The following is a 27,481-nucleotide window of genomic DNA, read 5'->3' as shown; positions in this document are numbered from 1 at the left end:
CCTGGACGCATTACCATCGGCCCCTTTGTGACGTGGCTGTCTCCCAACAGTGCACAGACCAGTTAAACGCAAAGACTTCTGGGGGTACGAGCAGGTCTGGACTGGCCATCTTGCAGACCAGGCATTTTCCCAGTGGCCTGGTAAAATTCATCATGCCCCCCCCTAATGCTAGGCAAAATTTACCGTAGGGGTCTCCAAAGTCCAGGGTTGAAATTTAATCCCAGTCCTGCCCTAGTTTTACCTCCTAATTGAGACATTGCTGTCCCTCTCTCTCTTTAAAGGATTTTGCAGATGGCAACACAGAACAAAGTATCAATCTGTTTAACCTCAATTATTTAACGGCTCTAACTGCCATCTTATAAGTTAATTATCACTCATGGTCACTCATTCTTGAAGAGGCAGGCCCATAACAGAAGAACATCTCACTTCGGACGTGATTCTCGGCGCAGTGCAGCATGTCAGCCGCATGGATGAACTGATATCCTGAACCTCGAACCCGGAGCTCTGCCTCAGTGTAGCCCAGGACAACCTTGCCCCTGTGACACAGAACGGAGGCCATTATATATAAAAAAATAAAAGCAGAAATATAAAAAATAATAATAGAAACACACAATAATACTAAGAAAATGAACAATAGTTATAATAGATGATTTTGATTACTTGGCATCACAGGCCATGGGGGTGAAATCCAACTTGTGCTTGGTTCTGAAGATCATGTTCTTGGTTCTGATCTCCAGAATGGAGAGTGGCTGCAGGGGCGTTGCTATGGCGAATAGGGCCAGCTGAGGGGGCACGTGGTATGTGCCTTCTGATGCCTGGTTCTGCCCAAGGAGGAACTTCAGCCTACCCTGCAGATTCAGGGCCTGGGGATGGAGAGCAAGACGACAGCCATGCTTCCTGTTAGCGGAAGGTGTAGAGAAGGGTTCCCCAGTTCCCCAGAACACTTTGCATATTTCCTTCCTCAAACACACCTACTAAACCTGGTAAGTAGCTAAATAAAATGTGTTTGAGCATGGAAATATACCAACTGTGCTGAATTCTGGCCTCCAGGACTGGAGTTGGGTAACCCTGGTGTAGTGTTTCATCTCTACGAATCACAGTACATCGGCATCGCTTCCCAGCCAACAAAATAAATACTAGAAGAAGAGAAAAATGTGTCAATCAATCAACTGATTAATTAAGAACTTAGAACCTAGACTTTCATGACCATGTGACACCTTACTTTACTTGACACCGACAATTCATCATTTAGAAGTATTAAATCCTTTCTACAATATATTTATCAGATAACAGGGGAGTGTTCCACAAACCAAGATTTTGTGGTTAGCTGGAAAATTTAAGTCATGATCATCTAGTGAGGTAGGAGGTAGGCAAGGAAAATTGCAGTTGAACAGTCTTGACTTCTGGCTTAAATTATCCAGCTAACTACAAAATCTTGTTCTGTGGAAACACCCCCCCCCCCCATTCCCCAGCCCTGAGATTTACTGGTGACTGTTCTGACGTCAGTCCTGGTGCAGCCAGGTCGAAAAACACATTCCTCTGTCAGAGAGGGGAAAAGAAGGATCATCCCCTGGTACCTTCAGGCTATAGCAGGGAAACAGACTTAACTCCAGTGCACAACAACGGTTCTGTTCTGCAGCAAACGCGGCATTAATATGCACCCCTCAGTGTGTAGCAGGTGCTGGGCGGTGAGCACCACCCTAGGCAGAGGTTCTGATGTGCAGCCCTTTTTGATCTTCTAAGTCCTGACGCTAAAGTGGGCCAGCTCTGCTTCAGCCGTGATTAAGCCTGAGACTGTGAAGTCTAAAATAGGTGAGCACAGATCCAGCGATTCCATTATAACACAACTGCAGTTTCCATATGGGCTGCGTCCCAATATAACACTAATTTTAGGAATCTTTCAGTCAAGCTGTTACTGTAAATCACCTGTTCATGTGCGATTTGTGTGACGTGTCTCGTGTAGCTGCTTTCCACAGACAGACACCCCCCCCCCCCCCACACACACACACACACACACACACACAAATACGGACACACGGCTGACAAACCCAGAGAGTACGGAGCAGCCGATTCAGAACCAGCTTGATGATAGCGCTTGGTAGCTGCGTACTATGCTAATGGTGTTTGTGTCTTTTAAACATTTCAGGGAAATGTACTCAGAGCTGTTACCTGGCTCCCTTTTTGTTTGTGATGGTTTTACCAGTCGTCCTGAAAGCGGACACCACAAATCCTCCATTATGAGGTCCCCCGCCTCGCCGCCTCTCTGGAAGTGCCAGGCCCTCTAATTGTGAGCGTTAGCTTTTTTGACAGGCACGGCGGACTAAGCCAGGAATGCGGTCAAGAATCGTCTCTGCGAGGCAGCGCGTATCCGGTTTCCCCCGGCGTCCGAATCTGGGCTGAGCTCTGCACGGGAACCCGAGGAGCAGGAAAACAAAAAACCAAAACCGAGATGAAACGGAGAGCCCGCGGTTTCTTGATGAATCTGAAATGCGCTCGCGAGCAGCCGCAGAAAGCAGCCCGGCCAGAATGGGCACCGACACGAGGGCGCAGGGGAAAAACAGAACGGCGGAGATTTGTCAGCGTACGAGAGATGAAACGTTAAAGTGGCGCGATGCACCATCTTGCTCTCATTCGGCATAACTTATGGAAGACATGCGCCATGAAGAGAGCCGGTCCAGGGAATACTTTACCAACTCGGTAACTGTCATTCACAATTTTCAAATCCCCTTCATCCAAAACACACCCGACAACAAAGGATTCATTTTATTTTGCTAACGGGGGTTTGATGCCATGCCTTAAACCCGTGCCCTCAAACTGATTCGATTAACGTAATGACCCCGCGTTTTACGACCGCTCTGTGATGTCGGGCCTCTCCGACTTCTCGTCTGGGAGCTCAGGCCCTGTAAGTAGAGTTTCAGCAGCATGGAAAACGTTAAAGCACTACTGTGTGCATCAATACCAGATACATTATCCAGTATGATAAGATGGGAATGGTCAGCATCATCCCCCTTCTCACGTGGGTCCGAGTGTCTTGGACACATGACCTACTCCCTTTACTCCTTCTTAAGAGGTTTTGATGCTGTGGTGGACATAATAAGAATGGAATGGGTATAGTAATGGAAAAACTAAGCTAAAGGGCTGATCTTATGGCCATTGCAAAAAGCCTCCTCAGATGCTGGGGTTTCCTCAAGCTTTCCCTTAGCAACATACGGTGTCCAATCAAGGTTACCCTGTTTAGCCAATGAGTCACACAGCCACCCCCATCCTCGCTACACCCTTCCTACATGCATTTTGGGTGAAAGGGAATCTCACAGCGCACCCTGTTGGAAGGGATGCCTATCGGCCCCCCCACATTCTCCGTAAAGTGTGCCTGGTTACTTGCCCCCCTTCGTGCTGCCAACCACGCTGAAACACTTCACTGCATGTGCGGCACGCTGAAAAACTCATTAATGGTTCAAAAAGAAACAAAGATATTTATAAGAAAGATTTTTAGAAAATATTTACTCCTTTCCATTTTGTCTACTAAATGTTGCTGTAAATAACAGCAAAAAGGCAAAAGAAAGCCAAACTTTGACCGTTCCTGGCGTCTTTTAAAGCGGTGCGATTAAATGTTTATGAGTTTTATAAGTTTACTTCAGTCATTTTCTTATTAGGTCCAAAGCAAGTGTTGACTTGGCTAATCTATAAATACGGCACTAAGCTGGTCCTTCTGTGTCACACGGCACTCCGCACAATCCAAACTATGCCCTGCCACGCCCGCTGACAGCCTTTGATGTCGATCCGTTAAAAAAACTGCAACTCGGATGGCCTGGAGGCCTCCAGGCTGCTATAGGAAGCCCGTCCCGACAAGCTCGCTGGCTTTTTTTGCTTTTGCAGTTCTGTACCACGGGCCTTGCGATGATCAATAAATTTGAGGAAGACGTGGGTCTGGCTATGGAAATGAGAGCAGCTCCGGGCGCACTGCCATCGCCTCCAGTTAGCTCGTGCAGGGGTCGCCATGGGAAGACAGGGGACAGCTCTGTCCTGCTGTACTAAGGAGGTTCTCACACCCCCGTGCCAGGATTACCCGTCCTTTCCCCATGACCCCGCTGCCCCTTTAATGCGGATTACCTGTGTCTGATCTCTTGGGGATCTGCTGCGGCACCACATCTCATTAGCGGCAATAAGGGGGTGGGGTCACCTGTGTGGAGGGGGTGGGCAGTGGTAGGTGGGGTCTAGCCAGGTTTCTTGCTCTACACAGGGTGAAGCCTTGCTCTACACAGGGTGGTCATGGTAGTCCTGCAGCTCTAAGGGGTGCAGCAGCAGAGTTTACCTCCACTCAAACCATGTATTTCCATGGGCCCCTGAGTTTTGGGGGCCCCCTGTTGGGCACAAACAGTCACTACACTAAATATTAAGTAAATGCATTACTTATTAAAGAGATGCTGAAGCAGGATGTTCTGCTAATCATCTAACTAGCTATGATCTTCTGAATCTACACACTGGCTATTTAGTTTTTTAAACATCACTAAACAACACACCTGCCCCTTATCAGAGGGCTCTTTTCCAATCACAAAGGTCCTGTGTATTGTGGTGGCATGCCCACAGACCGGTGTGTGGCCCTCATGCAAACCGGTGGCAAAAAATACAAGACTACATCTTAAAAGGACCCAAAAGTTAACAGAGCAAATTTGAGAAAAAGATACACACCGCATATAGGTATTACAGCAAAAATACTACACAAAAATGTGATATGAAATCTGAGATTAACTAAGGAGCTGGTTAAATGTAAATTTCTATAAAAGTAGTAAATCATCACTGAAATTATGCCCTACTAGCATAATTTCGCACATGAAACTAGGGCTCATTATTTGGTTAGATTAGGAGTATTGCACATACAAATATGGAGCAGGTAAGGTTTTGGCTGGTTAGTGTTAATAACTAAGGGCTTTTCTCTCCATCGTGGCCTTAAATTACCTCAGTTCTGGGCCAGGGTTTGGAGACTAATGAGGAGGCACGTACCAGGAAGCCAGAGGAGTTGTCGAGAAGACAGCGGAAGCGACACACAAAGCTTCTCTCTAGGAAGGAGGAGTTTTCCGGGGGTAGCTGGTCCGGGGTGTAGGTGCAGATGGGGGAACAGGTGACTGGGTCTTCATCTGAGGAAGAGGATATAAAATGGCCTCTAGGGTGTCTTTTTTTCCTCAATCCCTTTTATTTCATTTTAGCACCATCAGCCCCTCAACACCCACCCTGTAGACAACTAGGTACATTTTATTCCTTTAGCAGATGCTTTTATCCATTACACATTTCCATTGTACATTTTTAAAGAAAGCTGGGTCAGACAGTTCCTGGGCCAGTTGAGTTAAGGGCCTTGCTCAGAGGCCCAATAGTGAAATCACTCTGCCAACCCTGGGATTCAAACCAGCAACCTTCTGATCACAGCCTCCTATCCCGCTGAGCTACATGGCGCTCTCTAGTCAGCTGATCATGGAAATTGTGCTGAACCTGGACAATGAATATGTCCCCAAATGGAATAAGCAGCTGGCGAGACCCTCCCCTGTTTGAGATCTGGGCTTCCCCCAGTTAGGGGTCTGGGTCCGCTGGCTGCCTTGGTGCCCTGCTGTGCCACTGTCTGGCCCCATTGTGTGTGAGCGGCATAATGTGTGACCATCATCGGCTGTGACAGGCATCGCGTGTGACCACCATGGCCTGTGACCACCATGGCCTGTGACCACCATCGCCTGTGACCACCATCGCCTGTGACCGTCATTGCGCGTAAACGCCATCGTGTGTGCCTGCCATCGGCGCCCCCTTTCTATTAATTAAAGCAGACATCTGTCCACACGATGCCCCCCGCGCCCAGCTGGGGAGCTTCTTGTAAAGGTCACACATTTCCATTCGTTTTAGTTGGCCGCCACGTTAGTGACTTGGCACAATGGTGCTGAGGCCGACAAAGTGTGCGGCAGATCCATGGTCACCAGTTGGTTGTCTCCATTCCACGTTTGGATCGGAACGCAATAGATCGATTCCCCCTGCTCAGCCTTATTTTGGATGCAGTAGACTTTGCCCTTGTGTTGCTGATGGAATTTGGCCCTCGGGGAAAAATAGTTGTGGATCCCTACACTAGATCAACTAGATTCTCCTACACAGAACACAGCTCAGTGTTACACCAGATCAGGGCCATGAAAAGTCTTATTCCATTGCAACGGCAACCTGATCCTTATGAGAACATAAGAACATAAGACATTTACAAACGAGAGGAGGCCATTCGGCCCATCAAGCTTGTTTGGGGAGAACTTAACTAATAGCTCAGAGTTGTTAAAATCTTATCTAGCTCTGATTTAAAGGAACCCAGGGTTTTAACTTGCACTACACTAACAGAAAGACTATTCCATACTCTAACTACATGCTATGTAAAGAAGTGCTTTCTCAAATTCATTTTAAAATGTTCTCCCGCTAATTTCCACTTATGGCCATGAGTTCTAGAATTTAAACTAATACTGAAATAGCCATTTGGCTGAACAGCATCCAGACCTGTTTGAATCTTATATACCTGGATCATGTCCCCCATTAGTCTCCTTTGCTCGAGGCTGAACAGATTCAGCTTAGCTAACCACTCCTCATAAGACATTCCTCTAAGACCAGGAATCATTCTCGCAGCCCTACGTTGCACCCTTTTCAAGGCAGCAATGTCCTTCTTAAGGTATGGTGACCAAACCTGCACACAATATTCTAAGTGGGGTCTTACCAAGGAATTATAGAATCGTAGCATCACCTCCCATGACTTAAACTTCACACACCTAGAGATGTAACCCAACATCCTATTGGCCTTTTTTATTATTTCCCCACTCTGGCGAGAGTGGAACATGGAAGCATCAACATACACATTGAGATCTTTCTCATAATCAGCTACCTTTATTTCAGTAGAACCCAAAAAATATCTGTACTTTATATTTCTGCTCCCTGCATGGATTAGCTTACATTTATCTACATTAAATTTCATCTGCCAGGTATTAAATCAAGATCCCATTGTAGTCTCTGTGCTGCAGGATCAGTATCTGCTACACCACCCACCTTGGTGTCATCTGCAAATTTAACCAGTTTACTGTATGTATTGGTGTAAATATCATTACTGTAAATTAGGAACAGTAGTGGTCCTAAAATTGAACCCTGCAGTACCCCACCATGGACGCAGTCCCACTGCGACATTGTGCCTCTAATAACTACTTGCTGCTTCCTGTCTGTTAACTAGTTTTATGAACACAATACTGTTATGTGATGTGAATTCTGTCAACTGGAAATGATCAATGAGGAGGATGAGGGTTAAGACTTGAATGGGAAATGACAGTGTTTACCGTGTTAAAAAAGCCCACATGCAGTGGCTTGTACCTTCTTCAGGGTACAAAGAGTGCCTTGGTTTGGAAAATTTTCCTCTTTTGTTTCATGTATGCTGAAGCAGAATGTTCTGCCAACCAACCAGCGAGCTACGACCTTCTGACTCTACTCCTTGACTATTTATTTCGCTACGGTGACTTTTTGAGAGGAGTCCCTGCATTTGTTGCACCTTCTGGGGATTGGGAGGGGTGGTAGTCTGGTAGGGGTGGTAGTCTGGTAGGGGTGGCGGATCTCACCCGACTGGTCCTGCTGGGCCACTGACGGAGGATTCAAAGCCCAGTGCAGGTTTCTCCTGAACTCCGGCTGATCCTCAGTGTGGATGAGCCCAAACACACTCTGGTGCATGATGTCCGTCTGAGACAAGAGGGAGAGGCGGCAGGCAGATCGGTCATTTCAGGGAGGCTACATCACCCCCCCCCCCACTAACGCTCAGATCAGAGCAAGTCACAGATAACACACTACTGCCATTATTTTTCATTATTATTTATCGTAACAATTTGTGACAATGTGCTAAATTATAGGAATCTGTAATTATCAGCTCTTTTAACTAATGGCTGCATGTTTTAATGTTACTTCAGGATGAATTCAGAGACAAAAAAAATACTGCTGCCCATAAATATTTAGTACCATATACTGGTTTGTGATGTTATTAGGAATTACTGTACTGTTACACCTTTATGTAGCATTTGCTATACCAGATCCTTTGCTTGGGATGCTGTCGACTTCACCGAGAAAAACATAAAATATAACAGCCTCATTAACCATTAGCCTCTAGCTTCTCTGAAATCGCTAAACATGAAACCGTTGATCGAGCTATTTGCGAGGCTTCATCATTGCTAAATCCTGGGTAGGATCCTGGCTTCCAGCTTCCACTCCCCCCAGAGATACAGCAGAAAATGGGTGAGAGCGCTAATCGTCTGACTTAGTTTCCCCTCCCACTGACATCATTTCAGTATCAAAAACATGTGCATCAACATAAACGTTCTAATTCATCACAGCGTCAACATTTGGCGCACTGGGAGCCTAGCGAGTTTGAGTCGGTAAATATTATTTCAGAAGATCACGGCTGTCACTATACATAAATCGTCGTTTAACCAAAAGATTGGGCTGATGGGGATTTTCCCCTTCTACACCAATTACACAAATTTATTACAGCACTTTGGGCTGCATTTTCCAAATCCAGAGTGAGCTGCGAGGTGATAAAGGCGTGTTCCCGCGTTCACACGTCTGCATGCATGTAGATAACCAACGCAGACTGGAGGAAATGTGCAGACCTAAGTGTGCGAGGCTCACTCATTATACTCCAGAACATAGTGCCAAACCTAGACTATTCTAATGAAACATTCATCTGTATAAATAGGTTCAAATTTACTGTATAAATGGGAAAAACAACACAATGTTTTGAATTAAAACCTAAAGTCAAAGACAATTATAATGATGCGTGTCAAGTCATTATATGTATAAAACACATAAGTGTTTACCATAAAATTTATAACAGCAAATCCAGTAATAACATTCATTACACATATAATCCAACAATAAAATCCAATCTAATGATGACATGTAACACTAACATTTAGAATGCAAAAGCCAATAAATAAAAATAAATAATTTATCTGGATTAAAAACGGGGCGGCATGGTGGTGCAGTAGTTAGCACTGTTGCCTCACACCTCGGGGACCCGAGTTCGAGTCTCCGCCTGGATCACATGTGTGTGGAGTTTGCATGTTCTCCCCATGTCGTCGTGGGGTTTCCTCCGAGTACTCTGGTTTCCCCCCACAGTCCAAAAACATGCTGAGGCTAATTGGACTTGCTAATTGGAATGCATGTGTGTGTGAATGGTGTGTGTGAGTGTGCCCTGCAATGGGCTGGCCCCCCATCCTGGGTTGTTCCCTGCCTCATGCCCATTGCTTCCGGGATAGGCTCCAGACCCCCCGCGACCCAGTAGGATAAGCGGTTTGGAAAATGGATGGATGGATTAAAAACCAGGATTGATGGAGCTGATGTATTCAGAAATGGAAGACTGTTGCAAAGGCACGGTCACCATTAGATTTTAACCGAAACCGTGGGACTGACAGAGGAAAACTGGTAAGAAGTGGACCTATATTAAGCAAGAGGGACATTTGGTAATAAAGATCAGTCACTATTATTAACATCTGTAAGTGAATTATAAAACAACTGTATTATAAACCCATGGTGCAGTTCAAAATATATTTAATTAACCTGAGTCTGGAACCTCTTAGTCGGCATGTTCTGTTCAAGTGCTGCTGTAATGGCAAACTACCATATTATTTTCTACAGTGTTTGCATTTCCCCAAGATCGCAGTTTCATACAAAGCGATTGAATGATTGACTTCACCAGGTGATGGCAACAAGAAACAGGTGTGTAGACATGTAATGCAAAAGGCAAACGATACTAAACTAGGTCCTTATTTTTACCAAGCACAGAAGAAGGCTATATATTTGTAAACAAAGGGAGGAATAAATAATCGTATAGCGAATATCGACACACGGAAGTTGTTACACTGGCTGCGAACAGAAAGATATTTCTGCATATAATACGGCTGAAATGAACTGATCAGCTCGATGTTGCAGTTGAAAAGCTTACCAACAAATGACCTGAGGCAGCAGACCATATATGGGCTGGTGCTGGGGCAGGGGGGCAGGATGAGGGCCAAAATGCGTGAGGCAGCCAGCGATTACCCCACAGTTTGCTGAGCGTGGGAGTGGCGGCCATTACCTGATGGAATCCCAGGTAATCCTGGATGGTGTGAGAGGTGTAGAATATGATCCCCTCTGACGTGACAACCAGCACAAAGCCATTCAGGGCCTGTAAAAGAGGGAGGGGGCGGGGGTCATATGAAGAGAGCGATTCCGGCTGAGCGGCTTCCTTAAGACCTTTCTGCCTCATTGGCATTAAATAAAAACGGGGACTTTTCGGCTGAATAGGAGCACCAGCTGACTGTCGTCTTTTTTACGGGTACCACAAGGGAGTTCCACAGCGCCATCAAACCCACCCAGCTTTCTTCTTTCTGCCTTACTACACCTCAAATAGCACCTGAAATATATAAAAAGGGTAACCTTCTGGCATGAGTCTCATTAAATAAGGGTCTTGATCTTGGCTTTTGTCTTTCTGTCAAAGGTGAAGCACCAAAGGTGGTAAAGACTCCCACCGAAACGTATTCCCAGCATGAGAAATGTGAGCGATTCCTCAACATGTTCTTCAAAATTAATGAATTCATCACAATGTAATTCAACACACACACCTACTCTACAAGTTCAGTACCTTTCAGCTTTCAAGTTTCTACTGGCTTCTCTTGTGATATGTGCTGCATATCGTCTAGACAAAATTGATCTTTTAAAAAACGGCTACACCGCAAACTGATACTAACGGTAACTTCAGTACCTCCGGAAAATTAGACGATTTGATGAATTATTCCAGCCACTCTACACCCAGACATCTTAGATTTAGTTTTGTACAAGTTCTTCATGCACAAAAATGGGATTATTTTTAATTACCTATTAAAAGAAACACATTTCTTCATGGAAATTGTGTCATTGTTTCAGAGGCCAGAAGTTTCATGTTCGTTTCTGTAAACACTTCACTTGGTTACCAGCTTTACAGAAGTTTCATTAGAAAATGTGTCACAAATCATCTGACCTGAAGCCTGTTTGTAGTTTATTTTTAAAAGAAAAGCACAGCTAGGAAATAGAGCGATATAAAGGCAATAAAAAAAACACTGGACAATCTTCACAAATAGCCTGTGGTGAAAGGGTGCGAGAAACTGTCACTATAAATGTCTAGAAGGGCTGAAAAAGGTTACGGTGATGGGTCGTGCACGCAGATGGTCTGATAAAGACCCCCCCCTCCAGGGTTAGAGCAACCGACGAGTGCATTAAATGTCACAATACAAAAAATCAAGCCTGGTTTTAAGGGGGGAAACAGCAGGAAGGATTAGATGCTTAGATACTGAAGGATCAGTGCTTAGATACTGGGCAAGAAATGGGCAAAAAGTGTCCCCGGGTGAAAATGGTGTGTCATTTAGGGCTATGATGTTGGGCCGCTGAGACAGGAAGGGCCGCGTCCAAACAAACCCACGCGGTGCTGTGACTCACACCTCGCTGCCGTGTCCGGCCGCCCGCCGCAGCCTGCGGGAGAAGCCGCCACTGTCACGCGAGGACGAAGGAGAACCTGACCCAACCAATGGCACGCCATGAGAACCATACCCCCCATTACCCAAAAGCCACCAGCACCGATCCGGAGGGTGCCGATTCACAGCAGTCTTCCTAGTGACCTTAGGGAAATAAAAACCTTAAATATACGGTTGGATGACTTTTCATCTGGACTTTTCATTGTAGCTTCTCAGTGCATATCGATTATAGGATTTCAGGATGGTGCGATTAACATTTGGCCAGATAAGCTATACTGCAGAGAACAACTGCAAGTGTGGTCCTATCCTATTTGCTCATTCGCTACGGCCTGCAGTCAATTTTGGTGACTTCTGGGGCATCAGTACCTACCCACTGGGGCCTCAAACTCCCTGCAATGGGCCAAAAACGACAACCTACACCTCGCTTTGGCCCAGTTCCCTCAAACCAGAGGTTACGCTCTATACCTCAATGTAAATATTTAGGTTCATCTCTGTGTAGAGAGATTTCATTAGTATTTTACAGTAAGGTTTTAAATGGAATCATTCATCCATCTATCCACCCATTATTAAATCAATTTGCTCAAATTTAAATGATATATGTATATATATATATATTCCATTTAAATCATACAGTAATATATGCTAAAATTTGTTAATGACATTGAAAAATTTAATACAGATTTAAAAAAAATCAGAGATAAATCTTGATGGTATATTTACTGAAATACAAAATATTAAGAGGGAATTATGGTGTCAAAAGCAGCATCAGAATTAGGAGGGCGTACTCAGATTTTGGTTATTTCACAGCCCTGAAAGAGGATTGCCAAACATTGCTTGATCTTTTTCTAATAACATTCATTTTGTCTGACATCTGACAGATATATTTGCTTTGGGAGATGCACAAGCGCAAGCAGATCATTAAAAAAAAAAAAAACTGTAAAATGATGACATCGGTCTGTGTCGCCTCACTCTAATGAGAAATGACGTCATCATGCCGTATGGGAATCCTCTTACTCTGCCTAGTTTAATGTAAACAAACCAGCACTGTTTCACCGATGCGGTGGAAAAAAAAAAGGATTTTCCCAAACACATATGCACTTTTCTGTTCTTTCTTTCCTTTGAATTATTGATGCCCCTCCAACTTATTTATAATGTATGGAAAAGCATCTGAAATGTAACTCAGAAGGACCAGGAGCATAAGCAGAAATAGCTCCTACTTTTTATGCTTCCATCCCCTTACAAGTCACTGCTCAGTCTCTCCCACCCTCTCCTCTTTGTCTGTTACTCTCAGATCACCAGCCAAGCGAGAGCAGGATGCTTCTTGCCCTGTTTACGGTCTGGCTAAGCACTGCAACAGTACAACAGTGAAGCCAAACTTCATAACTCGGCAGGATATGGATCACAGGAAAAATGACATGGTGCTTATTTTATAGTCCCAGGAGAAGCATGGAGTGATGGGGAGGTAGCATAGGAGCCAGGGCTGGGGGCTGGGGGCTGGCACCCCTGTTGTGTTGATGCCTAGATGTCTCAGATAATCAGCGTCGGAGAAGCCCTCTCAGCCGGGAGCTCGGCAGGCTAACGCTTGTGAGGTGAGTCATCTTTATCAATCCCCATGCGAAGGCTTGCTATTTAGCTCCAGAAGTCCTCAGCCTCCCAGTAAATGGTTATTTCGGTTATGGCGCAGGTTAACTGCACAGGAACTCCCGATTTTCTGCTGGCAAAGTGCCAGTTTCCTAATCGGGGGCGAGGCTTGATTCCAATTCTTTGTTTGCATAAATGCCACCCCCCCAAAAAAACAACTTTAAACAAGGTATGAACTTACACATTCCCAGATCTTGCCTATTACCTCTCATATAAACATCACAGAATGACTAATATAGGTTTATTTGGACATTACGTCTCCTTGTTTATTTACCAGGCTCCTCAAACTTCCTCGACTTACGATGAGCCAAGAGTCCTCAGCTTATCAGTCACACTTCCTCTAAACAGCAGACAGGAGAAGAATTTTACTTGGAGGTACTTCAGCTCATCCGAAATAGATCAGGAGGATGACGTACTGGCCTGCAAATTAAATTACACTTGAAGGAACGTCTGAACCGAAAGAGACCATGTTGACCCGCTTGTGTAACGAGATCTCCAGAACTTCCTCATTAAGGAGCTCAGGTAAAAGTTCAGAATGAGCAATTATGTTGTTCTGGACAGCAAGGACAACATTTGAAAGAACATATGGATAAGAAGTTGACTAACTGCTCTCCTGGATTTTTCACTGGGCTGGTGGTCTGTTCCCAGGCTGAGTGGAAACCAGAGGCTATGGCTTAGATTGCCTGTGGCTCCTGACTCGTCTCCGGGATTGGCTGTGGTACAGTCTGCTCTTCAATATTCACAACCCGCCATTATAAACTTCCTAGCAAAGCCGGTTTGGCTTTCGTAGCCGCTCTATTTTTGATCACGGTCGAAAAATGCTTGTGTTCCCTCTCTGCTGCACTCACATCCCCTCAGCCTCATGCTTTGTGTTTTATTTATGTGATGGAAGCAGCCTTCCAGATGGGCCTGAGGTCAATGAGGGGGATGGATATATAGAGAGTGGGCATATGTGAGTTTGCATATGGGTACGGAAAATGTGAGCCAATGGCCACCTGCGATTCATTTGGACACACCCCCTTAAGGTAAATTGGCTCTGGCCCACTTCCCAAGTACTAACCTGCAGCAAGAGCTCCCCCTCAGGCATCCGGCTGTCGGCCAATCCCGTGGGCTTCTCGATGTTGCGTTTACTGACGTTGTCCTTCACTCCATTGGGTGTGTGGTTCTTCAGGGTCACTGAAAAGCAGAAGCAGGGAAGAGAGCTGGCTTTCATGCCCGAATAAGCCGCCGCAGTGGGTGAAGGTCATGACATGATACAGCACACCAAAACATGGCATGACCCAACTTCAAGCAGGGACATCTATTTTATAATTTAGCCAAATCAAAATTGTAGATGACCTATTCATTATCTCGCTGACAATCGCTGCCGTCGGCCCAGTGCACCTCGCCCTCTGTCCGCGTGCCACGGATGCGAGTAACAGACCGTCTTGGCAAGTACCCCGGGCATTGCCTTGTTATTTTTAAGCACTACTGATGCATTTGCAAACACACATTATGAGTGGGCAGTGAGCCGGTGAGCCAGAGAATACAGACTCTCGGGGAAAGAAAAAAGCTGAAGGGGGGGGGGGATGGGATGGGGGGCATTTCTCCAACCATTAAAGTCACAAGGCGGCTCTCAGGACGCTGACCTGGGGAGTTTTAACCCATTTACTCGCTAATCTGCCATTCAAAGTGCACCCAGCGCAAACGAAATTAGCAACAGTCACACCTCGTTTATGAGAATATGCCATTACCCAGAAGGCTTTGCTGCGAGCACATGGCACACCAGAGTGGTACACATACAACGGAATGTGCTATACTGTAACAGGATCATGGGGCTACACTTACTCTATGACCCATGTACAGGTCTGGGAGGGATCCAACACCATCCCTGTCAGGTTTTCTCAAACATTTATGCTGCATTCCTCTAGTATAATGATATTTTTTATGACCGGAGAGAAAGTTCTGGCAGGAATAATTATATTAGCTATGATACAAAACCCCTTCCCAATACACCAGCACAGAGTGTCACACAGATACCTCAGGATAACCAGCTGTCAGATTAACTCAAGCTCAGTTTAATTTCCTGCCAAAGGTGTTTTGTTTTAAACTGGGAGTAATGGGATCTCATGGTGTGTTCTCCGAGGAGGTCTGGAGCTCCTCCTGGGCATTGGTGCTGTGCGAACCTGGCCTGCTTGCCAGAAGTTCTGTAGAAAGGCCAACTAGGCAGCAGAACTGGACCCATTGCCCCATTAAACAGCCATGTTCAGCCATGAGATGCCCATCAACAGCACCAATGTGTCCATCGACATCCATATCATTAGTTTAGATTAATTTGCTATAGATTCAAGATTCTTCATGTGCCTTTTGCACATGAGTACATAGGAATCCTTATTCACTCCATACAGACAGTAACATGAAGTAGGATTATACAGCACAAACCCAGACAAAGGCACTCACAAAACACCAAAGAAGACAAATGACTAGGAACCCCAGAGGTAATAATAATAGCAATGTTAGAATTCAGCTTTCCACAGATTCATACTCATTCACTTAGGGATTGTTACAGTACAAATAGGGAAAGAAAACACCAATGTCTTGAATCATTTTGGCCAACTGGCTGCTTGACTGAGGCAGACTTTTATTAAGTGAAATGAAGTTTAGTACAGGTGTATTGGAATGTGTTCATTTTTGCATATCCCATCGTGCTCTCCTTTCTTAGGTACACACACGTTTACAGAGCTGAGAGTGAAGCTTGGGGTTTGAGCACAGGGTCAGCCACCCATCCAGTCCCCCGGGAGCATTTTTCTTCTCAGGGCCAAACTGGTGACCTGATCACAAACACAGAGGCCCAACCTACTAACCGCACACCCCTCCATATTTTGCAAGCTGATGTATTCGGCAGCGAAAATCCGACGGACCAAAACGCGATCGGACAGGAGGCCTGGAGGACTCTCTTCCCTTCAGACTCGAAAGGTCGGGCATGTCTGTCTTCTGCGGGAAGTGGAATAGCGTGTGGCGGCACGAAGGTCACGTAAAGGCGCGACGTCACAGCGACAAACTCTGGGAACCTGGAGGAGATAAGTGCATAGGGACACAGGCGGATTCCTTTCAACGGCACAGAAGAACCTGGGGCCCTGTCCGTATCTCCACACTCTCTCAAGACCTGCCGTCCATCATCTATCCAGCCACCAGAGGGACACACTCAAGCGATAAAAGGAGGTGCCAGCAGAAGCGTGAGCCTTGGGTGTGAACGTAAGAGCAAGCCTGCAGCTCCTCACAATGTATAGCTGGTACAGTTAGCAGAGCACTGGACTCACGATGGTCAGTATAGCTGATATAGTTAGCAGAACAGTGGACTCATGATGGTCAGTATAGCCGATATAGTTAGCAGATCACTGGCCTCACGATGGTCAGTATAGCCGATACAGTTAGTAGATCACTGGACTCATTATGGGCAGTATAGCCGATACAGTTAGCAGATCACTGGACTCATGATGGTCAGTACAGCCGATACTGTTAGCAGAGCACTAGACTCACGATGGTCAGTATAGCCGATACAGTTAGCAGATCACTGGACTCATGATGGTCAGTATAGCCGATAATGTTAGCAGAGCACTGGACTCACGATGGTCAGTATAGCCGATACAGTTAGCAGATCACTGGACTCATGATGGTCAGTATAGCCGATAATGTTAGCAGAGCACTGGACTCACGATGGTCAGTATAGCCGAAACAGTTAGCAGAGCACTGGACTCATTATGGGCAGTATAGCCGATACAGTTAGCAGATCACTGGACTCATGATGGTCAGTACAGCCGATACTGTTAGCAGAGCACTGGACTCACGATGGTCAGTATAGCCGATACAGTTAGCAGATCACTGGACTCATGATGGTCAGTATAGCCGATAATGTTAGCAGAGCACTGGACTCACGATGGTCAGTATAGCCGATACAGTTATCAGATCACTGGACTCATGATGGTCAGTATAGCTGATACAGTTAGCAGATCACTGGACTCATGATGGTCAGTATAGCTGATACAGTTAGCAGAGGACTGGACTCAGGATGGTCAGTGAGCCACCCAACCTTCATCCCAGCCTCGGTACCCATGTCAGCTAAGGGCATTACTTTCCGCAAACCGATCACATCGGTCTGAATATCAACATGCATGTAGACCACATATGAAGCCGTCATCAGACCTCTGTGCTCTGTGGTTGTGCCAAAGAGAGTCGACCCCATGGAGAGGGGGGGAAAGGGGTGTAGCAGATGTAAACATGCCTAAACAATCACACAACAGACACTTAAATAACCTATTTTACATTTAGATAAAAGCAGGTTGCAGAAGCTCTGTGCTCCGTAATTAATAAAATGCATATATATAGAATGATAAAGGAACCGTAAGAGCCTAAAACCATGCAATGCTCTGCATTTTTCCATATATGCTCCTAAACATCTGAATGGCAGAGGTCTGCTATGTGTGCGTGTTTATTTCAATTTATGCAGCATTTGCCACAAACTAAAGGACAACAGTACAAAAAAACGATAGATGTAGACCACATATTCCAGCTGGGACTCCATTCATTCTTCTGCTGGCTCTTTCACTCTGCTCAGAGACGTCCTGACACAATAAATAATTCTCCATACGATATTTCCTCGTTCCTTCTGGAAATGATTAAGCCTTGTTTTGCCTTTAAAAAAATCTGTGGTGGTGAAAGCTGCAGAAAATAGGGGGAAAAGGACAGATGCAAGACTCACTGTCGCTCGTTGTGAATGTTCAGTTTCTTCAGTTATTTTTTGGGTAGGTGGGGGGAGGTTTACGGCCTTTTTACAAGCCTCCCACGAGACCTGACCATCACAACAGAAAAATGGACGACACATATGGGCAACACAACCTAAATTCATGCATAACTCAATTAAAGCTCCTTAATAAGACCCCATTAAGAAGTTTAACTTGACATTCATTCAAGTCTTTGAGGGAGCGTCTTGTTAATTGTAAGATGGCCTAATTCAGCCTAATCTAACTGAAAAAAGTGAGCTGTCTACATTGCCAGCTATCTGCAGATTGAATCGGTATGATAGTAAGTGTCGTGAAAGGGGCAGATAGCAACTGCAATGGGATAAATAAGTGATAAAATACTTTCTGGAATGTGCCAACTTAAACTGAAATGATAAAGACTTGATAGTGGACAGAGCTGTGAATTATGCCGACAAAACTGGTTACTGGTCTGTCTGTCCAAGAGCATGATGGGAAATAGTCATGCTGCCAGTAACATTAGTCAGAGGGACTTTGTTAATGTTAACTTAATGTTGATATTGCTTTTAATTCTGTTTCATTCTATTTGTAACACACGCACACACACCCAAAAACATTAATGACAGACTCCAAACTACTGTGCGGGTGATTAATATGCATTGATGATCACTGCTGGGTTTAACTCAATGGTAACTAACAGGGGTGTATAAAGAGGCGGGGGGGCGGGGGGCACTGTCCCCAGCTGAAAACTGATTGTCTCCTGGAGTGTCCCGTTACTCAATTCAAAACAAATGATTGGCTAATGACATGTTTGGCCCCATTTTATGAATAATGGCCCCTCTGATGTCCCCACCCACTTTACGAAAATCCTAATATCATCCCTGGAAACCAATGATATAACTTTTGTAAAGTGTGGCGTTATTCTGGTTGCCTGCCATTGGCATGACAGCGCTATGAAATGAGCTCGGCGCAAAGAGTTTTATTTTGGAGATAAATGAGTCACGAAGGAGCGAGAAAAACCCTGAAGATGTGATGGAGTAGAAACGTGAGCCGCAGGAGCAAGAGGCCCATCTGCCATTAAATATTAAAACAGTGACCTACTTGTGCCGTGTCACGTAAGGACGACATCACGGCATGGAGGCAGATGCGGAGTGACACTCGATGAAATAAGAGTGCCTCAGACTGCAGTCAGTGATGGCTTCAGCCCCGGGCCGCTTCCCTCAGCGTGCTGGAAATCGCAGCAGCCCCCAACAAGTGATTAAAAGATCAAAACATACAGCACTCACCACAGCCCTCTGTGCCATGTTCCACTGAGAGTCAGGAAGACCGGATTGGAGGAAGTGGTGTGCATCCCCAGTCAGACTCATCATTAAACATCAACGGTGTACAGTATCACTTCGGAGTGCACATTGCTTCACATATTTAAAATCTGTGTCATCTTCAATTTACTGGTCATTTATGCATTTTATATTTCGTGACTTGAACCAAGTGAGCAAAACCCAGATAATGATGAAGTTTACTTTAAGCACAGTCAGATATAACCATGTAGCAGCAGGGTGTAAATGCCGACTGATGGGTCTTGATGCGTCTCTTGAAGGTGGAGAGGAAGTTTGATGACCAGTTGTGGTTTGGCAGCTCATTGCATGATCAGGGGAACCACACATGAGAAACATCTGGAGTGACACTTCTCACATGTTGGAGGGTTTGAAGGTGGTTGGCTTCACAGCACTGGGACATTAACCACTATAGAGCAGTGTCTGCTGTTTAGTAATATCTTTGGGGCTTATTAAATATGTTTGGGATGGACACACCCAACATATGCAGGTGCAGTATAAAAAACATCCATCCAATCTTCCATCTGCTTATCCAGAACAGGGCTGGGCCAGGAGGTAAATTATTCCAGAAAGTACAAGGCAATTCAGAAGCACCTAAGCTGCATGTCTTGCATGACTGTGAGAAGAAACTTGAGTAAGTGAAGAAAACTCAGGAAACTCGGTGACAGCATGCCAAGTCGTGGACGGATACAAAGCCCCGGGGTAACCACAATACTCAACAAATCACATCTCTGCCCGGAAAAAATGCCAAAGCTAAAGGCAAATGATCCTAAATATGTAGCTTTGGTTTTAATTTTCATAAATCTAAGAGAGTCACCAGACATTTACGAAGGTTAATATTCATATTGACACTGAACTTTGATATTTTAGCAAGAAGATAACTAAATAAAGAAATGAATCACTACACTGAGCTATATTTAGACTAACAATAAGGAAATTAAATAAGAGAATAGCTGAGTCATATGAAACTGATCCAGCACCTTTGTGGTGGTTTTTACTAGTGGCGAACTGTGGAGATGCTGGTGGACTCTGGTTTCTATCGGTCCATATCTGTAGCAGAGTGGAAAGAGTTGTTAGGATCCAAATCCATGTTGCTTGTTTTTTGGCAGGACTTAATCTGTGAGTAAAAATCCCTCTCAGAGACTGACGAGACCTCACTCTGCAAGCTCACACTGCCTACCCTTGGGTGGCCTGGACGATTCGCCAAAACACAGAAACGAAGTTATTACAGATATAGCAAATATGGGCAAAAGTGAAAATACCCGTCGAAAGAGGCAAAACAATCTAAGAATTAAACAAATCAAAAAATAATAAAATGTCATACGGTGCTATTGGTGTGGGCAGTTATCGCATTGAACCTTGAAGTTTTAGCATTCACTATTGCTGCTGCAAGGAGGATTTACTGAACACACCCTATGACAAACAACTTATTACTAATGTAAATATGGGCAACCAGTAACTTATATGATAAAATTGCATAATGGAATAAGTCACCAAAATATAGACTGTATTACGGTAAATAAAGGATCCTATTAATAACAATGAATGTGACTTCTTCTAGCAGTATTCTTACTAATAATGTTGGACAGATACTCTTTTCTAGGCAACACTATAAAAAAAGCTCATCACATTATAAAATACAATTAAAAAATAACACATAATTATATCCACAGAATTTAAACTGCTTCTTCGTAATTTACAGCTCACACAGTTTACAGAGAAGATAAATTACTACTGGGGAACAAAAGCAGGCATCTTGGAAATATAATTTAAATGCTGCTGAATGCTTTAAATGCTACTGAGCATTCCTATAAAATTAGTGGGGGAAATGCATAAGTGCTCATTAGAAGGGAGTGTCTCTGGAAAATGGCAGAAATGCAGTCAGAGGCAAAACTGTTCTACTGTTGGCAAGGCTGTCCTCCCACCTGAAAGAGAAAGGGCCCAGTTTCATTTCTGATTGGCTAATGGGGGTTGTGGCTCATTTTCGATTGGCTAATGGGCCTGTGGCTCATTTCCGATTGGCTGGTGGAGCCGGGCTCATTTCCGTTGGCCATTGAGTCAAGCTTGCCATGTGGTTCCTGCCTTAACTTGAACCTGCTGGCCAAATTCCCTCTCGGCAAGTGGAAGTCTTCTCAGCATCCTCCTGGGATTACTTTAGTCTCATTCTAAATTTATACAGTCTGGTTGCAAAAAAAAAAAAAAACAACAGCACAACTGCCATTCTGTTATTACCTGTTATTACCATTTACAAAGTTCAGTTGAGTCCAGACCATCTGGTTATCATGGCCTCATCCAAAAGTGAGCACTTGAGATGAAGTACCCCTGCAAACCCAGGCTATAATCAATATTCATGAAGATAAAGTTTAAAGAGTAATGATGGGAGAGTGTAATGAAAGGCTTACTCTCGTAAAATGAGGTTGATCCTTGTGTCAGAACTGTAAGCAGTCTTACTGTCGAGACATTTTCGTTACCTTTCTGGAAGTGATGACTCAGTAATCCGTGGTGGATGGCAGCATAGTGTGACTCTCACACATGGCACCATAACAGTCTGTAACAGGCCAACCATAGGCCCTGAAGTAGCCAGCGATGGGGACCTGATTCTTTACCTGGTGTTCTGCCTGTGGTCACACTGGGGAGGGTGTGTGCTTTAGGCCGCTGTGTGTGTGATTAACTGGCCCTTTTGACGTATCGCCCTTAAGCCCACGCCCACAAAAAAAATATTACTGGGCTCTTGAGTATGCAGCTGAGCCTTTCCTTAGACCCCATGCTTTTCTCACACCTGTGTGTGTCTCAAAGGAGAGTTGGGATGTGTGAAATGAAGCATTCCAATGTACTTCTGCAAATGGCAAATAAGGCATCATTTCATCATCCTGATTAACTGAGTCGAGTTTCAAAGACACTCTATTGCGAGCAGTTGAATCAGCTCATATTTGCGGAGCAAACAGGTCACAGCCACATTCCATCATTCCTGACACCTTGACAATGACACTGGTGAACTTCTTTCATTGGTCTCGGTTTTTTATCGATGTAAGACACGTACAATGCAAGTTGTTTCGTAACTGGTTGTGAATGGTAGCACTGTACTAGCAGCCCTTGTTGCAGAGTGATTGGAGGCCACCTCCCAGTGCAAACCATCTATCCTACCCAGGACTAACACTAACATGTCTCAGGCTATTCACAAAGATGCAGGAATATACAAGCTTAACTTCACCCATGGCTTCCAAAGCACCCTTTCTGTAATGCAGCCTGGGATAATTCAAAAGGCCTTGTTTGGTTAACTCCCCTAAGGGGAGTGTCCTCTGTGTCACAGCTGGGGTCTCAGGTAACGGAAACTGCCTCATTTAAAAGCCCTGAACGAATATCACAGCTCATCGCACAGGAACTAGCGCCTCTGACAACCCTAAGATAAGGAGACACAATATGCTAACCTTTAAATGGCGTGCTTCACATCAACACAAGCACATAGGGAGCGATAGAGCGAACTAGAGGCAGATGTGTAGCATCCCAGCTGAGAGAGAAGCCTGTCGTGGCATTGATTTATCGATGCTCCCTTCTGATCTGACGGCCATGTTATTGCACAGCAAATTATTAGGGACAAACATCAGTGTAAAGTTGATTAAAACAAATCTGTTGGCAGTCAGCGTCATAGTTACACACAGTTACTCTAAATGGCTTCTTGTTTTTATATCTTAGGATGCCCATATGTTACTAATATGCTGATATTAATACTAATAGAGTAATGTTTATACATTCATACACTGAACGGATTTCATTTTATTTCACGTGTACAAGTTATTTACAGTATAACACGAACAGCAGTGACATACTTATGTTCTGTTACACAACCTGCAAGACATTACTGTTCTGATGTAATGATTATTGCTTCTAGAACCATAAACGCCCAAAGTGAGTGGCACGAGCTTTTCAGAATGCAGAATGTCCGTTCACTTTTTGACACCAGACCTAAAATTCACAAGACATTAAAATGTTTGGTCGCCACACTTTGCCATCCGCCTCGGTGATGGAGTGGACCACCAGAAAACGTTCATGAGAGCAAGAGGGTCCGTAATTCCTCTAGAAGAATCAACATCATTCTTTTAAGGTGACACATAAATTATTAATCAGCCCCAAATCGCTGCACTAATCCTGGCCAAGTCAAATTTTTCAGTTTGATGTTAATCTGCATCAAAGCACTGGGGGGCCTTGCTTGTCCATCAGAAATGGAAAAAAAAACTGACCAGAAAATGATCCCAGATGTGGCGTGCCTTTCGAAAATGGAGCAGGATTTAACACCCTCGATGGACTGACATCACTATTCCGGCTATTCGTGGAAATGGAGAAAACTGTGACTCATTAGTAATCGCTGTTAATTTGATGTAAGGAGCATTGGCTAAAGGCATGTCTCCTCCCTTGCACATATTTAGCCATGAGTTGGTGTCATTAGAAGGTCGCAGTTTGAACCCTGGCCTTGGCAGTACAGCCACACTGCTGTTGGGCCCTTAACTCCCCTGCTCAAATGCTCCAGGGGTGTTGGACAAAATGGCAGGACCCTGTCGTTGGACCCGATTCTTCACACTCATCTGGATATATATATTATTTATGTCTCAAGCGAGAGCAAGATGGGATATTTGAAAAGAGACATTCCACTGTACTTCTGCAAATGCCAAATCATTTCATCTGTGATGGGATGAGTGGGTTGGATAACAGGACTGAAAGGGAAAAGTAGTTCAAGACACCTTCTTAATCACAAAGGGGTGGTAGGTGGCTTGGAAGGTTAGGATATCATGCTTGCGATCGGAGGCTCATCGGTTCAAATCCTGTGGTCAGCAGATGACACCGTTGGGTCACTGTGCAAGATCCTTAACTCACAACTGTTTGAGGGACCAGCTGACCCTGCCTTTGCAAACAATATGCAGTATATTGTTTTGGATAAAAGCATCTGGAAAATGCCTCTTATTCTATAGCCCTTGCTTCTTAGTGTGAACTCAACAGGTCACAGATACTTTCTTTTTGACACAAGACCTAAAATTCTCAGGACATCAAGATGTTTGCTAGATTGCTCACCACACTTTGTCATCCACCTTGGTGATGGAGTGGACCACCAGAAAACGTAAATGAGAGCAAGAGGGTCCGTAATTCCTCTTTGCTGAACTCCAGGGGAATCAGCATCATTCCTTTAAGGTGGCTAAGAAATTATTACATTATATTTCACACGAGAAATATTAAGGGTTCCTGAAAGACCATCACTTTGTTAGTTTTTGAACATCTGCATGAAGTCCTTTTGCTTAGAGAATGACAAAGTGTTCCCAGTGAAATATTTATGACGATTCCTTGTTTTATTGCATTGCTGTCACATTTAATATTCAACATACTGTAATAGATATGGTGTTGTTTAATTCATTTTAACTTAAGCATAGATTTTAAAGGTGAGCAGTATAAAGAGATGCTAGACGATATGAAAACCAGTGCATATAAAGCTGAATTTCAGTGGCATTTTTCTTTTGGTGTTTTTTAGACTATGTATTCTGATGCCATTTGGAAAAGCACTGGAATTATCTGTACGGGACCTAATTCCCTTGAACGTCTCCCACTCCCTTTTCACCTCTCTTATATTTTTGCACGATTGCCTACCTTAGCCTCGCACGTTTACACACTGTCACACCGCATTGTATTTTTTTTTGGTATTTTCTATTTTTCTATTTAGTATATTTTATTGTGTTCTATATATTTATTTTACATGTTATATATATATTCCCTATTACATACAATATAGTGGATGGATCTGCCAGAACAAGTACTTCACTGTGCTGTACGAGTACGAGTGCAAGTCAAAAATAAACTTTGACTAAGTTCATTGCCTGAGACAGTTCACTCTTTACTTTGTGAAGAGACTGAGCTGTACCAGTGATTACTGGACTGGGATGAATAATATAATGAAGTAACAGGATGGTGCAAAATACAGAATTAATTAATTGGAATTTAAATTAAATTGGCCACACACTAAATTGGAATTGGAATGACAGAAATAAGAATTTAATTCACTTCAATTAAAAAAAAACTAACAAAACAGAAATAATTATATAACAAAATTGTTTTCTCGGTTAGATGTATATACTGAGCTTGTATATGTATGAATACACTTTATATTTTCATTTCTGTATGAGAAAAAAAATTGAATAACTATTCTATACACTTGCTTTATTTTGTCTTTCTAAGTTCATTTCCTTTGGCATATGATAATTGTTTTACATTCCCGTTGCCAAAAAAGTTAGTATGTTTTGTAAAATGTTAATAAAAAAAGATTGCAATGATTTACAAATCATATAAACCCATATATGCTCAATTTGAATTTGATGCCAGCATCACATTTCAAAAAAGTTGGGACAGGACATTATATACCACTGTGTGGCATCACCTCTTCTTTTAACAACACTTTGTAAATGTTTTGGAACCCAGGAGAGCAGTTGCTAGAGATTTGAAAGTGAAATGTTCTCCAATTCTTGCCCGATATTGGATTTCAACTGCTTCACAATGCGGGGTCTCCTTTGTCGTATTTTTCGTTTTATGATGCTCCAAATGTTTTCAGTGGGTGACAGGTCTGGACTGCAGGCAGGTCAGTCTACCACCTGGACTCTTCTATTATGGAGCCTTGCTGCTGTAATACGAGCAGAATGCGGTCTGGCATTGTCTGGCTGAAATATACACGGCCTTCTCTGAAAAAGACATTATCTGGATAGCAGCATATGTTGCTCCAAAACCTGCATATATACATTATTCAGCTTTAACAGTGCTTTCCCAGATGTGCATGCTACCCAAGCCATGGGCACGAATGCACCCCCATACCAACACGCATGCCGGCTTTTGAACAGTCCGCTGATAACAAGCTGGATGGTCCCTCTGCTCTTTAGCCCAGAGGACGCGGCGTCCACGATTTCCAAAAAGAATTTGAAATTTTGACTCATCAGACCACTTTGCCTCTGTCCATCTTAAATGAGCAAATCCTTCACTGTTTTTTTTTTAATAACCACGAAGATTTAAAAACCATAGATAAAAAGAATGTGATTTGCGAGATGAACTTTGACCTTGAAAAAGGAATCTTAGACTTATGCTAAAGTTTCATACCATGAAAACTAGCAGACGTACTGTGGCTTTAATAGTAAAAAACATTATAGGCCATAAGAAAACACCCTCAATTATGGAGTTTTTTCCTTTTAGCTACCCAAGGTGCAGAAAAGGCATATCTAAAAGCATTTTTTTTAATGAACAATGAAAATTTCTCAGCTCTGAAAGGTATACAGTATGCAATTCACATACCAAATTTTGTCAAAATCCAAAATGGAATTTGAATGGAATGACCCAGTGTGACGAGTCTAGTGTCAAACGTATTATAATGTATGTTATTATTTACTCACTAACAGCATGGTGCAGAACTCTGATGGAAGCAGTAATAATGTTAAGTAAGTTTTTACTGAGATTTCTTCTCCAAGTCTGTATTTTGTAGGTAAGTCGGGACAGATACACATGGTTCTTATTTAGTGTCAGTTAGTCAAATGTTTGTATATTTTACTTTTCTATACATATAAACACTTGAGAAACACTTCCAAATGCACTAAAATACCTTATTAATACTGTACATAACAATACAGTAATAATAAAAGTAACTACATGTAGCTATGGCACTGTACTGTACCTTGAGCCTGTTGTATTGTCTTAATTGCATGAATGTATGCTCAAGCTCACACTGATGCGTATGTTGTGTGCACGATGTTCATTTAGAGTAAAACCGGTTCGTTACAATGGAGCCGAAGAAATGCTGAAACTGGCCAGTGTTTCCATGGGGATCGCAAAACAGTGCATGCATTTCGGTATTACGCACAATCGTGTTTAGCTCAAATTTTTACTATAATTAGCTTTACGGTAGTCCGATTGTAAGTACGAGTTGTCTGCAAGTCAGATGTTCTTTACCCAGGGACTACTTGTACTGGGTTATGGGCCCTTAATGCCCTGCTAAGATGACCGGTCTCCTTTTCTCACAGCTCTACCTGTCGCCATGACACCAGTGCTTGTGTCACGTGCCACAGGTATACAGGAGTGGAAACGACGTGTGAAAACATCCCTGACGATGCTGAACACACGGAGCCTGCGAAATATGCCTGGTCAGGATTAGCGAGATATAAACCCAGCAACACACCAGCAGCTTTCTTATTAATGCCTGCAGGAACTTCAGGATGGGGGAACTCAGGAC

The 27,481-nt window shown here is 43.8% G+C and overlaps 1 protein-coding gene across 1 annotated transcript in view; it reads right to left on the bottom strand.

Annotated features, from left to right (window-relative positions):
• Nucleotides 1-27,481, bottom strand: part of ahr1b (aryl hydrocarbon receptor 1b) — a 50,619-nt gene that overhangs the window by 9,373 nt on the left and 13,765 nt on the right. Inside the window, exons 3-8 of the mRNA XM_048979725.1 lie at nt 14,227-14,342; nt 10,115-10,204; nt 7,611-7,728; nt 5,002-5,135; nt 661-863; nt 427-536 (exon numbers count right to left, since the gene is read on the bottom strand). Coding sequence (XP_048835682.1) covers nt 427-536; nt 661-863; nt 5,002-5,135; nt 7,611-7,728; nt 10,115-10,204; nt 14,227-14,342 — 771 coding nt within the window. The remainder of the gene's footprint in view (nt 1-426; nt 537-660; nt 864-5,001; nt 5,136-7,610; nt 7,729-10,114; nt 10,205-14,226; nt 14,343-27,481) is intronic.

This window comes from Brienomyrus brachyistius, chromosome 16, assembly GCF_023856365.1.
Source record: "Brienomyrus brachyistius isolate T26 chromosome 16, BBRACH_0.4, whole genome shotgun sequence".
Taxonomy (NCBI): domain Eukaryota; kingdom Metazoa; phylum Chordata; class Actinopteri; order Osteoglossiformes; family Mormyridae; genus Brienomyrus; species Brienomyrus brachyistius.
The sequence above is the reverse complement of the archived record's forward strand: the minus strand, read 5'-3'. Positions and strand labels throughout refer to the sequence as shown.